This window comes from Aulostomus chinensis, chromosome 24, assembly GCF_037954235.1.
Source record: "Aulostomus chinensis isolate RoL2024-O1b breed Wild chromosome 24, RoL_Achi_v1.0, whole genome shotgun sequence".
Lineage (NCBI taxonomy): Eukaryota > Metazoa > Chordata > Actinopteri > Syngnathiformes > Aulostomidae > Aulostomus > Aulostomus chinensis.
This window is the reverse complement of record NC_141343.1, coordinates 7,870,723-7,886,733: the sequence shown is the minus strand read 5'-3', so window position 1 is coordinate 7,886,733 and position 16,011 is coordinate 7,870,723. Positions and strand designations below refer to the sequence as shown.

General features: G+C 41.9%; 2 protein-coding genes across 4 annotated transcripts in view; one reads left to right on the top strand and one right to left on the bottom strand.

Moving 5' to 3' along the window:
* Window positions 1-16,011, top strand: part of LOC147238623 (fatty acid-binding protein, intestinal-like) — a 183,087-nt gene that overhangs the window by 115,808 nt on the left and 51,268 nt on the right. The window lies entirely within an intron of this gene.
* LOC147238625 (glucosidase 2 subunit beta-like) overlaps window positions 1-16,011 on the bottom strand; it is a 152,902-nt gene that overhangs the window by 119,481 nt on the left and 17,410 nt on the right. For all 3 annotated transcript variants that reach the window (XM_086198087.1, XM_086198088.1, XM_086198089.1), the window contains exons 6-8: window positions 14,552-14,681; window positions 6,823-6,889; window positions 528-606 (exon numbers count right to left, since the gene is read on the bottom strand). In XM_086198087.1, the coding sequence (XP_086054213.1) occupies window positions 528-606; window positions 6,823-6,889; window positions 14,552-14,681 (276 nt within the window). The remainder of the gene's footprint in view (window positions 1-527; window positions 607-6,822; window positions 6,890-14,551; window positions 14,682-16,011) is intronic.

Genomic DNA, 16,011 nt, shown 5'->3' with positions numbered 1-16,011 from the left:
CGTAACTTACCGTGTGTGCACTGTATACAAATAGACAAGTACTGCGTTGGAATGAAAATATTTTGTCAGTTATTATTACAGAGTGACATATGAAATATTAGACTATCCAGGTGGTACACAGCCATTTTCATCCCAGTTTTGAAATTTTTATTAAATTATGTCGCGTATCACGATGTGTATTGTATCGTGAGGTATGACGATAAAAATCATACCGTTTTCGCGCTTTACAGCATTCGTGCCAATACCAAATTTTAGGCAGGATCCAGGAAAAATACGGATTTCTGTTGTTGATTTTTCCTCCTTATGTCACCTCTGGGGGCCCCCCCATAAATACACAACTGTACAAATCCTTTTCACTCTCATCAAGCCATTTATTGACCTCCTGTCCTTGTTTCATATGAAAGCGTCTTCATTTGTTAAGTAGCTACAGTCATTTCATACCCAGAAGCCTCTCAAGGACCTTTTCTGGCCCCGATTCTTCACTGAATCAACCGTCTCGTTGAGGGGATGAATAAAGGACGACTTACCTGTGCTTCTGCCGCCGAAAGAACTCGCTCTTCATCCTTTACAAGTGCCACTTTCTCCCGGACTTCTTCCACTGTTATACTGCCGTATATAAATATAAAGAAAATCTATCAGTTTCATGTGAACTTTAAATTTCTTACTTTCATATTTAGAATATGTAAATAACTGGCATTTTATTACACATGGATAAACCCCTTGTGAGGCTCCTTGACACGAATGTAAGGGCAACAAAACAGCCCAAACACACATATATAGACAAATGGCTCCCAGTGGTTCCCTTAAAATGTCAGAATAAATGAAATTCAGGTCTTAGGAGATAAATAGATGAGCTGAATTAAAGTCTCTGTGACTGCTTACAAAACTAAATGAGCAGAATTACCACACGACGATAAATACCTAACTGATGAAGTACTGTGCTTTAACACCTTTCTTGGGGTTTCAATCATGCGTTTTACAACTGCATTCATTGGTTCTTCGTTTATTTTTGTCATTCCAATTAGCCAAAAGCTAACATTGACATAGTTATGTTTTAGAAGATGAACTGAACTGGTGCTTCCACAATAAACATCGCTGATTCAGCAGATAGAAGGTAGTATGGGCTCACGACAACTTTACATTGACTCATTCTCCTCCATCCATCCTTGAAAACCAGCCTCACTCTGAGTGGCAAACAACATAATGCACCAGACTGCTCACTCGCAATAACACACCACCTCTTATCCTTCAACACTTTCTCTTTTTCTTTGGCCATTCTTCCCCTGCTGGTGTCTCTCTTCCAGAGGTTCCACCTAAACTAACACTACTGAGCTGAGATAATGACTACATTGCCAGGATCAATCCTGAGAGTCCATCAAAAGCGGAAGTGCAGGCAAACATACAAAGCGAATAGCTTGTTCCACTACAGAGGATCAATGCTTAGGGTAAGTGCTGAAGAAAACAATGGCTCTCTAGCCATTGTGATGCTGCACAGAGGCAACCGAGCTCTGAAAACCTTGTGTGAAGGAAACTGGCCCCAATAACAGAGGGCATTTATACACTCGTACAGTGTCATGTGCTTTGTAATGTACACCTCGAGTAGGTTTCACTGAAGGACGGTGATAAACATAAGGGCGCGCACACACACACACACACACACAGTCACACTCTCTCGCTCAGATTAGTCCTGACAGAGAGGAGGGGATAAAAAGCACAACCTGTTCATGGGCCTTTGGGAGGCTCCATCATGGTTCATTTCCTGAAGCAGTTGGTAGACTCTATTTATAGGCCAGCATACTGGTACCAGTTAATCCTGCACTGGGCTGCCAACTGCCTGCCAGCTGGCACAGTGTGTTGCACTTGTGTGTGGTACTTTAGAAGGTTCGGGATGAAATAATGGTGAAGAAGTACACAATCACCACTGACCGACGGATGTGTGTGAGGACAAAACCCTCCAAGCTCAGAAGTACCTTCGACTGTGACTTCCTCTCATTAGTCCATATTGTGTAACAGGTATTTCCATAGATTCATGGACATATCATAATGTGACACATCAGTAGCCATACTGAGACTTATTGTGGTATTTCTCTTTGTTATCTCTGTTGAGCAGGTCATGCTTCGGTGATAGTTGCAATTGTAAAAAAAAAAAAAAAAGACCCCTTTAAAACCGCGCGCATAGACGCTGTTTAAACAGTAACGCAAAGAAAAGAAGCTGTTTTTGTATTATACGACCAACGTAATTAACAACAGTGAAAATAACCTCTTGCGGCTATCCTCGTTACTAAACGAAGGGTTGTTTCCTTCGTTGTTTTCGTGTGAAGGCGCGCACGTGGCGATGACGTCTCACGAACTTTGTTGAAGCAAAAACGCAAACTTTTTTTTGGAACAAAAGCGCACGGACTACGAAAATATGCAAGCCGCTGCATACCCGTAGAATTTGGTCGATTTTGTATTAATTTATGTACGTATGTATGTATCTACGTATGTACGTATAACCACGGCAAGGCAGACGATTTTAAGGTTTCAGTGAGCAACATGGCAAACGGTCAGATCTTTTCAAGAATGATTAACTGTGCATGAAGACATTGACAAGCTAAATTTCAGTCATAGCGCCTCCTACCTTATGGTTGTGGGTAGAGTCTGACATAACAAACGTTTGATGTGATTTCCATCAAAATGACTGCCGTCTTGATGTGACAAACATAGCAACATAACATGCAGTGAGTCTGTGTTCTCTCGCGCCATCTTGGTGACACAGGAAGTAATAGCTGCATGGCAGTGCAGCACTCGTTTGCTTCTTCACGCAAAATCCGTTTCACTGCATGTGTTCCAGCGAAGGGGCGGCATGGCTCAGAGGTAGAGTGGCCGTCTAGCAACCAAAAGGTCGCTGGTTCCATCCCCACTTCCCCTGGTGACCATGTCGAAGTATCCTTGAGCAAGATACTGAGCCCCTGATTGTCCCTGAGACGGACTGGCAGCAGGTAACCCGTCCAGGGTGAACCCCGCCTCTCGCCCAACGTCAGTTGGGATAGGCTCCACCACCCACAACCCTTCATAGATAAGCGATACAGAAAATGGATGGATGGATAGATAGTTGATAACTACGGATATGAACTCGCTGGAACACCATCCATCCATCTAAGTAATACAATGTAACGTATCTTTTCTTTTTAATATTCTATGTACTTTTTAAAAAATGCACCAGACAAAGGCAGAGCTCCTGATCCAGTGTGATGTAAAGCCCGACAATGACAATCTATTCCAACATGTCTTTGATGCTCATCTTTCTGAATCTGTGAACCCACAAATTACGGAGAAAAAACCCCCAAAACAATAATCATTTGTAACTAAGCACAATTATCCTGATTATCAGCTTCATTTTGTCTCTATATATGTGCTTTGGAATCAAGTTAAAACTCAAATGAAACAAGCATTGCGATTTCTGTCGCCAAGCAATTATTGGTGGCTAAATGGGCATACAAATGAGATTGGTTCAAAGTATAAATGAGAGAACAATTATCTGTGAATCTGCATTTAAGATAATTAGCAATTCCAATTGAGTAGATTAAGAACGGGCTAGTGTTTTGCTAAGTGTCATTAGGGACAAAGCCAAGAGCTTTTTTGAACAAGATAACGGCTCTGCAGTGTGCATGCTAATCTGCTTCAAAGCCAGACGATTGCATGACAGTAGTCGAGCGTCAGGTATACCGGTGGAAGTTTGAGCCATGCGTTAAAAACTACATATACAGAATACATACATATTCAGCTTTGTTCAAATGGACTTCGATACACATTGTCCTGCCTGAAGATAGCCAGCTCAACAAATCCCACTGACTGACGGACTGAAACAAACCGCAGCGTGGAAATAGGCGGCATTTGCAGATATTTCAGCTTAGTAATAGGTTTGTTTAGGGCGCAGCCTGTGGACGGGAGCCGCTTGGGAAGGAGGAGATGGAGTGGATGGATGGAGGCAGAGCTGGTGGTGAGGTAAGGGGTAGGGATATGGAGGGGGACAGAAGCGCTGAATAATGGTACACATCCAGGTGCAGGAATGCATAAGTGAGCACGTAGCACTCCTCGGGAAAAAAAAAAAACAAAAACCCCCAAAAAACGCTGCACAAGCACTTCATCCTTGTTGCAGCCATATGTTTTATAGCACTTTCAGTTTACGATGCCCAGCCCTACTTCCTTTCTGGGAGAATATGCCCAGTTAGCGTAAGCTGTATTGATTTTTTTTTTCCTCCCAGACGTGGTGTGGGAAGGTGAGGAAAATGAGGGTGGGGATAGCAGTAGGCAGGGGTGTGTGTGTGTGTGTGTGTGTGTGTGGGGGGGGGGGGGGGGGGGTTGCATGACAGGACAGGCCAAGCTCATTGGATAACTGTTTTTCTGCAAGCCGCCAGCAGATTTACGTATCTTGCTGTAAAGCAAAATGGATGTCATTGTCTTTAAAGCTGGCAGAGGTTAAACACTGCTCACGACAGCAAGTTAGTCGGCTCGGGTGGCCGAGGGGGGGGCTGAGAGTGTCTGTCAGGCTACAAGTGTGTCTGCTGGGACTTCTTGAATATTAAACAATGCAAAAATGGCAATTAACTGCTTTTGGAAATCTGCTGAAGAACAAATAGGAGTTTCAGGGGATGAGATGCGTGCACTCGACTTAGACTGATGAGACTTCGAAAGCATCTTATCTAAAGTAATAAGGAGGAACTAATGAGTGTAGCACATATACATATTGATGTGACTCATGAATCACCCGTTCATCTGACAGCATGAGCTATACGAGCCCGTACGAAGACACGGGCAGAAAAATATGTCATTATTGAGATCCATTCCCATGGATCCTCTTTATCTTACTCATCTTTTATGCTGTTTTTGTTCCACTTTGCTACATAGGGATGATTCTTCATGAGAAATGGCTGCTTTACATAACGTGTGTGTGAACCAATAAGGATTTAAGGGCCTTTTTTAAGGATAACTAAGCACCCTTGAGAGAAAAAAAAAGTACGCGCTCCAAATAGCAGGTGGTGGTGTCATATCTTAACATGTCTATCACAGTGTCTCAGTAAATTCTTCCAAGAGAGATGTTACATTCATAAAGTGTGACGTATGTGTCAAGGCAGGGTGGCCGACAGGTTGGCTGACCCCCGTACCCTGGACCGAGGGGGACCAAAAAAGTGTTCACTGACTTTTAAAGAAGCTCCCATAACATTTTGTCATAAGTACATATGGAATCGTCTCACCCAAGCCCAAGAAATACAGTTTTCTTTGGTCAAATGTTAGCTGATGACTTGGTATCGTCCGCAGGGGGAGTATAAGCTCCCCGAGCTAGTCGGTGTGCACAGCTGAGAGCTAAAAAGTTCAGTAATGCATTTAATTATTTTGGTTAAAAATGCTTCTGCTTCTTAATTTCCTGGCTGTTAGTATATTTACTTTAAATTTACATTTAAATTGAAGCGCTGGCACAAATACGAACTCATCAGAGACATGCAAAATAATTTTGCAAGCAGCGTAAAACTTTTTCCTTTTTTTTTTTCAAATTGGGGCGCAGAGGTAGCAGTTCCAGCTGAAAAATGTAGTCAATGTTAAAGGGTGGTAGAGCTGATGCCAGAGGGCCAGATCGTTACCTGATGTAGCATGCGGCAGGTAATCAGCTAACGATAGCTCTGCAAGCTAATCGGTATGTACTGTATGAACTGTCGCTTTGAATTTTTTTATCTAATTATGTCTGATAGAATTTTTGGGCTTTACAGTACATTTACCATACGTTGATACCGTTATACAACCGTGAAATAATCAATTTGCCAAACAGAACGCGAGCTGACGTACCTAGCAGTAGTTTATCAAAAACCGTTAGCTCTCTGAGCTGGTCTGTGTCCACACGTCCTAGCTTAAGAGCGAACTGATAATTGCTTCGTTTAAAATGCTTCTGATATCACTGATGTGCTTTTACAGTATGTTTCCCATCAACTGACGTATTCATCGCTCAACAGTGAAGTCAGCAGTGAAATTGAACATCCTTGCAAGGTAGATCCTCCGTACAAGCCTCATCTGAACCAAAGCCCCTGGCGTGAACATGAGTTTGGATTGCGTAGCCTCCTCTGGAAAGAACTACATCGATTTTGTATACAGGGCTAACTCTTTCAACGCACGTAGATAAAGCTAAACACCTCCCCTAAAGGAGCGCCATTTTCAACTTTTATGCAATTTGATATCATTAGCTTGAGGCCTTGGATGTATCAGGTGATGTTTGTAGCCTCAAGGTGCCTAAAGCTACTGTTGCTTTACACCGGTTCAGAAAATGGACTTTTTTTACTGTCTCGACAAGACTTGTGTTAGTGGCATTGCCTCAGTTTTCATTGGACATTTTGATGTCCAGCAGATGAATTAGGCAATAAGAAGCCCAATGTTCAGGGACAATAGTTCATTTAATGGTAAAGGGCACCGACTGAATATCAATGTTGTTCCTCTTTTCACACTCTCTTGTCTTCATGCTCACTGCAGTACATTTTTTATTTTTTTATACCGCACAGTCGGAGTGGGGGGCAAAATAGCCCAAATTGGGAGCAAATTCGCTTTGAGAATTTCTTTAGTATTGGATTTCATAGCAATCTAAATAGTGTGACAGAAGCCTTTTCACACTGGCAAGAGTAAAATCCTGAGGGATAAACTATTTCAGGATAAAAATATCAACAGGAGCCAAATATCTCAAAACACTGGCAATGCTATTTTGACCTATAATGTTGCTTGTATTTATGTGCTCATGACATGAATGTCTTTATTTTTGAAGTGTAAGATTCATAAGGAAACGACCAGCATGATGTTTACCTGCCATCTTTGTTGCTGTCCAGTAACTGGAAAGTGCTGGTTGGCGCGCTCCCGTGATGTTGGGGATCTGAAAAGCAGAGGTCGCATGTTAGTTTATGAGAATTTGAGGGTATAAAAAGGTCATGCGTTTTCAGAATAAACTGTGTTGGATCTGCAGTTCCATCACAGATCTTTGCTTTGAACACCGATCCGTTCGGACTCAAACTGCAAGGCAGGGGCACAGAAAAGAACAGACATGGGTTGGATTTAAAAATACGGAGGAGCGGGAGGAGAGGATGGAGGTTCTTGGGCAATCAGGCAATGAGTCAGTCACGCTGTGCAAGAACATTTGGTCTCCCTGTAGGGGGAGAAAAAAAAAACAAAAAAAAAACATGTCAGAGTCCAGAATGTAATCAGGAGGCTTTGTGCTGTAACGGCTGGGATGACAGCGATTTCCCTCTCCTCCATTCATATTCACAGCCGGATGAAAAGGAGACGCAAAAAAAAAAAAAAAAAAAAAACAACTTCCTTCTACTCCTTTTCCAATGAGCATGTGACCCCAGCTGATTCATTTTGAACATCGCATTCATCGGCGTGGGAGGGAGAGGAAGTTCTCTTATACTTGGGCGTTAAACATCTCCCACATCATCAGCAAAAAAAAAAAAAATGCAAAGGAGCAAACTGATTGGCCCCTCAGTCTGGAGAAAAGTGCTTCACATAATGCTAATTGCACATCCGCCGCAATTACCTTTCCATACTAATTACAGAAAAGCTAAACGTGAAATTAGCACACCCCCCCCACACACACACACACACACCGCAGTGTACAGTAGAGCGCTTGTGTTCGGATCAGAAATTAAAAATGAAGCATGAGCCCATATTTTAGCAGGGTTGGTTTTTTTTTTTTACTTTTTTAAAAAAAGATGAAGATGCAGCAAGGCGACGCCAGAACCCTCCGCCCGCTTGTTGACTCGACTCAACCAAGTGGAAAAACAAGATTTGCTAATATTCCCCTGCAATACACACAGCATCTGTCATATTAGCAGCCTATTCTTTGTTTGTACAGCGTTCTGCTCCCAACCTAATGCCTGACATTCTCAAACCCATCCCTCTCGTCGCTCGGCCTCACAAAATGAACGCACAAAAGGAGGAAGAGAAATGGTCTCATCTCTGCTTCTGCTGCTGAGCTGTTGCTATGAAAAACAAGCGTAAGGAGGATAGATGGAGAAGGGAGGAGAGGACGGCAGCAAAAAAAAAAAAAAAAGAGAGAGAGTGGAGGAGGCGGAGTGGTAAAAGGTAAGAGGAAGAGTGGGGAAGAATGTGGAAAATCAGCGAGGAGAGAGTAGGAGGGCGAAATAAAAGAGGTTGAAGACATTGGCTCTGTAGGCCGATGGCACATATAGGGGGCTATGTTTACTAATGGACACCATCACTCATCCACCCATGTTGCCCTGGCGATAGTACAGCACACTCGTAAAATAAGAGAGGCACAAAGAGAAGAGGGAAAATGGAGCATATCAGCTGGAGCCTGCAGATCTATGCCTGGGCTACACGCCGCGTTGTCCACACACAGCTTCCTTTGTTATTGAAGGCTCTGCACTCCAAGGCGAACTCATTTTAATTTCTTCTCTCCACACAAACATGACATAGCATACAGCAGAAGTAACCACCCTCCTGTGGGATATCGGTTAAATATCAAATTGTATCATCTTCCAGAAATGGATTATGAATTGAACAGGAAGAGAACTGGATCCTTTAAAAATACAAGCCTTACAGTAGGACAGAGAGGATCCAGTTCCCTCAACGCTTCCCATGTCCACCTTTTAACATGACGGACTCAAAGAATGTCACTAGTTTTCCTTCTGTTTAACTGTCCGGTGAATTTTAAGCAAACTTTGGAAATGTTTTTTTAAACAATGACACTGAATTAAGAGAGCTTCCTTCGACCGGTTTGGAGTATTTCGGTAGAATGTGATATAAATAGTGTCACACACGCTTGCCATCTCTGACCAGTGGGCTTTGTTAGATTTCTGAATCTTTGAGAACAAGGGCCTGTGTTTCAGAGCTCAGCTGATATCCGGTCCAAGACTTCCTTGTTCCGTCTGCCGCTTTTTTTTTTTTTTTTTTTACACTCCGTAAGACTGGAGTTGTAGCATGGAGTTGTTTCAGAAGTAGCCAGTTTACCCTCGGCTTACAGCTTAAAACCGCAGCTGCACTTAGCGAGTGAGGCTGTCAAGCTTTCTGACGCTGATTGGCTGAAGGTGCTTGTCCGTCCAGAGACAGTCTGAGCGCGCCTCCTTCTCTAGGCAGGACAGAGTTCAGACGAAGCTGCGGAGCTCAACTTTTAAGCTACCGAGAAGAAATATGTCTCCCCACCGTGCCGTAACACACCCTGTTCTATTCTTCAAACCTAGAACATAATTTCTGCATGGGGACTTCCAAGTTAGCCTCTGGAACCTGAAAGCAGCACGATGAACGAGCAGGTGTTTTGTGCGTGGTAAACTTACGTTATATAATGCAGAATTAGACATTTGGAGTTCGGAGGAGGAATCAAAAAGGCACCGCTCGACTTATCGCTCGTCCATCAACAAGTTGAAAGTAATACTTGGAGCTAAAAATGTCATATAATGTCACTGTAAGTGGTATTGCACTGCATGGGTGTTCTATACGGTATTTCAGGCAGTAAATGTTTTCGCAGGAAAACTGATCAAATGCCACGCTGAACCTTTACTGGGGAGAGGAAAAGGCTGGAAATGGAAGTCTGCAGCCTAAATGGTTGCAGCTGACGGCGGGTTTACAGCATGACACCGAATCAAATTAAAAAATAAAAAATAAACTGAAAACAGCAGCACTGCGGTGTTGAAAATCAATGTTTGAGTAATTTAAATTAGTTCACAAATGCATCGGGTTGTGACCGAACTAAGAGTCTTTTCTAGGCCGTTGTTTCAATATCCGTGCTTGTTAATTAGTGATTTTTACAGGATGTTTTTAAGGAACTATAGATTATATGACAGGCAAATTAATGAGCTGCAAATACAGGTGTCTGATATTTTCCCCTTTTTTTAACACACATGTATGTGTGTATATATATATATATATATATATATATATATATATATATATATATATATATATATATATATATATATATGAAATATCCCATATTGTCATCAACTTTACCTTTTTCGATTGGATACAGCTTTTTTACGAATAATCGCACATCTGCAACTTCCAAAGATTCGCAACTGCCTTTTATGACAGCGAAATACAGAATAAGACTGTAACAAACAAAAACAAGCTTGTATGGGTTCCCCCCCCCCCCCCCCAATTAAAAAGGCTTGATGATCTCGGCGCTAAAATAAACAGATAAATCACTATCTGCCTGGATGCAAGGAGATTTCACGGAAGTAATGTGAGAAAGGTTCAAATATAAATCTTGGAGCAGTTCTGGGAGTTGTTTTTCTTGCTGTTGAAGGAACTATTAGCGCATCAATGAAGTGGGAACATGAAATGTTTGGCATTTAATCAAGGTTCCCTCGGGAGAACTTAGATCCTCTGGGGTAGTGTGGAGGACAAGCCAAATATTATATGTCTTTGCATTTTTAATCGCCATGCCATGTCATGCAAAAACATATACACAGCTATATCATTGGATTATACAACATAATCCAGTTCAAAGATTCCAGTGTGTGTACGCACGCACACACACACACACACACACACATATATATATATATATATACACACACATAAAATGGGTTGTGCTTTTGCCTTTCGGAAGTACAGTAGGGTTTCTAATTGTACCTTTGGAGGTGGTTTGCTAGTTCGCTAGTGAAATCGGGTCAACCGCTGGATTACCGATGAACTTGAGCAAATCCCCCTCAAACTGTGGGTGAACTCCGAAGACTGTGTAGCTTTGCATATTGGGATGCACCATTAACGTTCAAATAAAGTAACAGGCATAAAACACACAGTACGTCTCCGTATGAGCGTATGATAAAAAAAAAGAAAGAAGAGAAAACATCATTAGAGAAGAAAGAGACCTTTGGGTGAACCTGAAACGTATCCTGGATGGCATTGAGGAGAAATTCTTCAAAAACAAACACACATGGCATGTCCTCTCTGACTGAGTAGCACCGGGAACGTCTTTGTTATTCACTGGGGATTCATTCCCAAACGTGAAAGAACGGTAGATACATTAAATAACAGAATTGAGCCTGATAACGTGGACATATTTATTTGTATAAACAATATGTAAATGTGACAAAAAGAGCGATAAAAGTCTATGGTTGGCTGGATTGTGCAAAGGCATCACTTTGGTGAATGATTATGAATGATGAATGATTATCTTCTTTGCATGCAGATACCAGCTCTAAACCAGGCTGAACACAAGCTTAATCGCGACCTTCTTTACGTTTCATAAAACGGGTGAACTAAACTGTAACAGCAGCATCTACTGTCACCACTTCTTTCCTTTTTTTTTTCTCCCCCTTCTGCGCCAGGAGAGACGCATTTCCTTTGAGGGTACAAATAACCTGGCCCTTTTCAAACTTCTCAATGTGCTTGAAGCCCTGGAGACACGTTTGAGCGACAGCAGCAGCAAGAGGAACCACTGTTACGTTCTACTTTTTTTTTTTTTTGGCTCAGCTGCTTGTTCTCTGGCATTTTCTCACTATTTGTGTGCAGGCTATTGACAGGACAGAAAGGGGACAAATTTGTATTCCTCTGTTGGGTTGTTCTTAGTTTTTGGAGGTCCATGTGTAATTTTGCACCCGAGTTCACAACATGCATGTGGATTAATGGGTATGTGAAAGTTTTAAAAGGATTCAAGCGAGGTTGTAGCGATTAAATTGTTGCTACTTTTGTCTGGTACACAGTTGACACGTCATGATGGATAAATTATATGATGTAGAGGAGTTGAGATGATGTGGAGGAAACTGTGGGCATGTATTTATTAATATATCAAGTTTTAAGGCGCTTAATGTCAATCAGGGCTGTTAATGAGGGATGGAAAACTCCATTACTAGCAGGTAAATGTAAAACTAGAGGGCACCAATGCGCAAAATATGAATTATTTCCCGATAAGTGGTATTTTACTACCGCTGTGGCTGACAGCCGATATTTTTCCATGTTATCAGTACGGAAACAAGTTGATTTGATATTCACATTTTGTTAATACTGAAAAACACAAGTAAATATAGTGAACTTGATACATTCAAAACCGACCGATATCTGCCGATGCTGATGACACACCGATATTATGGTGCATTAGAGATTACGAACCTCAGCCATGGGCCAATCATCCAAAACCAAACATTAACTTGAATTGGGAGAACACAAGTTCCTCCTGAAAGAAACTGAATCATTTAAAACTGCTGATTAAACGAGTAATTAAACCACATTAAACCACAACTCAGGGGCGGGAATATAATGCCACCGTAACACCTCGAGGTTAGTATCCAAACACACACACAAAAAAAAGGCCTTTCCTGCTCACCCGCGATTCAGTCGTTCCAAACCCCCAAATCTGGTTTGCGAATACTGCTAAAAATACTTGGCTTTGCTTGCAAAACAAGATCACCTTCCCCTCCTCACCTTCTTAACTGCGAGTCATGATCACATGGCCGCGTGTGACATCAGCAGTCCCGGTCGCATCGCCTTCATATAAGCCAGCGAAATGTATCTTTGAGTCTCATTCCTGTGTTGTAAATGTGGTCCTCGAGTGTTTTATTAGCACTACAGCAGATTTTTTTTTTTAAAAAGGTCTGCAAAGGTGTGTCACTTCCGCTGTGCAGCTCCCTCCGTAGTGATGCGATGGTTCAGCTCAAAACTCACGGGAAAGCAGGCCAGCTCAGTAGACGGATTTAGAAAATCTTGAACGGGACTGGTTGAAGAACTTCTACCAATTTGCCAGGAGAGGAACTTGAGAGGGAAAGGGGGACCATTCTCCTCAGGAGCAGCAGTGAATTCTAAAAGGGACAGCCATGACAGCGCAGGCCAACCCCGTGGTATCTCTTTGGGTTTCCTTGACTGAAAACAAACAGGATTTCTACCTTGTATCGTGGATAATAGAAGAACATAAACTCTGTGGAATTTTCTTTGTCGCAAAAGACTTTGTTTCATGGGATTTTATCCACAATTGAGTACCACTTTCATGACTTTTGAAGCATCAATGCCATGTTAAATGTACAATGCTAACTTTAGGCTACGCGCGGGCTACTCAGTGGACGCATAACATCAACGTTGCAACTATCTTGAGCGATCGTTGCCATTTAAGGTACAGAAATGCTGCCAAATCCCAAACGGCGATATTTCCTGACAGGTTTAAGGCCAAGTGCAACTACAAAGCTAACTATGAACGACCTCCACCACCACACACGCTGACAGCGCACCGCAAATAGCTCTGCTCTTCTGATGCTCTTGGGTGATGTGTACCATCTGCAACAACTACCGTCGTGCCATTGAGCCACTTTGGTAGCTACCACTACTTTGAAAATACAATCAACGCATCGGAATTCAAAGTTACTGATGTATCTTGTGCCGAAGGAAAAAAACCAAGCTAAAAGCTTATGTGAACCAAAGATGTCATTTAAGGCACGTCTTTAAAAACAAGCTGATTTTTGACAGGAAGTAATCAGATATTCAACATTGCAAATGTATTTCCAGGTTTTAGGAGTCGCACTAAAGCAAAATTTCAGTTCTGAAACTTTCTTTCGATGACATCTCACACAAAAACAACAACAACAACAAAAAAACTAAAGTTAATGGATGGCTAACATTGATGTGACACACCATCTCTGACCACACAAATGAAAATTGCTGGTTGTTGGCGCCCTCAAAATGAGCAGTAATGGAGCAAAAGGCTGACAGGCTCAAGAAAATGAGGAGGCCAGTGACGCATGTCAGCTCTCACTGTGGGAAGCATGATGGATGCTTCCAAAGTTAAATGACCTTTATCACAATCAAGACTTTTAGCTGAGGGGAAATTTGACACGAGACGTACAATCAAATGACTTCACAACATCAAGGAAAGAGAGGAGAAAGAAGACGGCGATGATGTAATCGGGGTGATTTGCACTTTTTTTTTTATACACACTGACGAGCAAACAAAATCAACACACGCGTAACTTTTGTGTCAACTCCCCGTTTGTATGAAAAGGCTTTTAGAGGTTACTGCAGATTGAAATGCTTGAATAGACGTTTGACTAAAAACTCGAAGCTAATTTAACGCCACCATTCTCAACCTCGTCTTCCCCTCCATTGCGTAATTAAAACTCTTCTGGGCGACAGTGCAAAAACAAAAAAGATTGAGCCTATTTTCCCATCCAGCACAACCATTTCCTTTACATTAACCTACGCAAGTCTGAGCGTCCCTTAAATGCAGAGGCAGCTTGTGCTTCGAGCGATAAGGGAATTCTCCTATGAGTCATAAGCAACTTCCCTCTGAGGGTTTGAGGAATGTAAAAAGAGAGAATATGCTGTTGCTCAGCACTCTTATCCCAGTCCATTTATTTCAGCGGCGGTGGTATCTGTAGTTAATCCTTCCAGCTGTTTCTGATGTTCGACCATTTGTCATCCTGACCACCAGGCCTGAGGTGCTAAGGTTAGTTTACTTTAGTTCAAGCTGAAATGAAATGGAAGCTGCCCTGCAGACGTCGCCAAAACGACCCGACCGTTGTGTGGATGGAGCAAATTGCTTTGTAGAGACTAAAACCAAATCACGGGAGGTGAAAGGTGGAATGACACTTACCGCTGTCCCTTCCTTCCAGCGCCTTTAATGTTTGATCTTTGAGGCGATCAGCTTCATGTTTCCTCCGTCTGTGGTCTTCTAATTTGATCTGGAGGTCCTCGGCCACCTGCTGAAGCTCCCTTAGCTGAGCCTGCAAAGAGACGAAGGCAAGGGTTAGATGAAAGAGTCTGAACTCAAGACCGAACGCATTTCACTAATGACTACACTGGTCCACTGCCAGTCCCAAATTCAAACGAACATGAAAGCACACCCAGGTCTTATTTATTTATTTATTTATTTATTTATTGGTAATGACAATTCTAAGAATTACAGAAATGTATTTGAAATTTCTGGGGAAAAAAAAGATGAAAAAAAATTTTAAGAAAAAAAAAAACTCAAGCGAATGGAACACATTTCCGTAAAGAATATGACGTGCAATGTTCTAAGACTGTTTTCAAGTAATTAATTCTTTAAGTAATTCTTTCCAGAATCTTCTTTCATGAGGTAGGATGAGATTCACTTGAAATACTCCAAAAAAAAAAAAAAACCTTTGTTGAATTGATGTTCTTTGTGGTATTTATTTCAAATTTGGTACGGTTACAGATCGTCAAGGAGTTACTGAATGGGTTACGCGGTTTACCCATGGACGGGATCATTGCTGCCACTGGTTTACCGACTGTCTCATCATTTTTTTCACAGTAAGAGTGCCGCTGACACCAGGAAAATATTCTCTGAGGTCTTACTTCTCCCAAGAGTCCCAGATCCTGCATCTGGACCTGAGAGTGGCTAAACGAGCCTTGATTTATTTGGGGTATGTCATCTAAGGTGAACCTGACCTCAAACACCCTTCGGCTTTAATCTTTGTTTATTTTTGTCACGTTTGTGCGTGAAAGTTTTGAGTTGTTTTGACCCGTTCTAAATTTGGTCATGAACAGCTAAATACGGTCATATTTAAATCCTAATCCTAATTTGTGTGTTGGACTGTAAATTATGCCCTGAGCTCCCTTGCAACAGGTTTTCACGAAGCATTCAATACAACCTTAATACTCATTATAACTATAAAATGAGTCATACGACATAAACGTTGCTGAGGCAATAGAAATGGTAAAAGGGAACGCTTTTCTTATAGCCTCAAGAACATTTGAAGAAACTAGGTGGAATAACTTTAATAGGTTTTAGAACTCTCACTGTCCTCGTCTCCTTCTGTGTCCCCCCGTATCTTTTATGTATCTTCCTCCAGCCCAAGTATTCATAAAAACTTGTGCGACAGCAATCGGGCCAGCACAAAGGACTATTTAAATCACTTGCGTCAGGAGGTGTTGCTGTCTCACCAAAAATGACAGCTTTTGACAACGAAGAATAACCTATCATCACTGCATGTAATGGAACAATTAATATGAAGGAGCAGCGGCTCTTGTTTGAGTGTGTGTGTGGAATGGGGGGGGGGGCATGCTGAATACAGAGTCACCAAGTGTGGACTC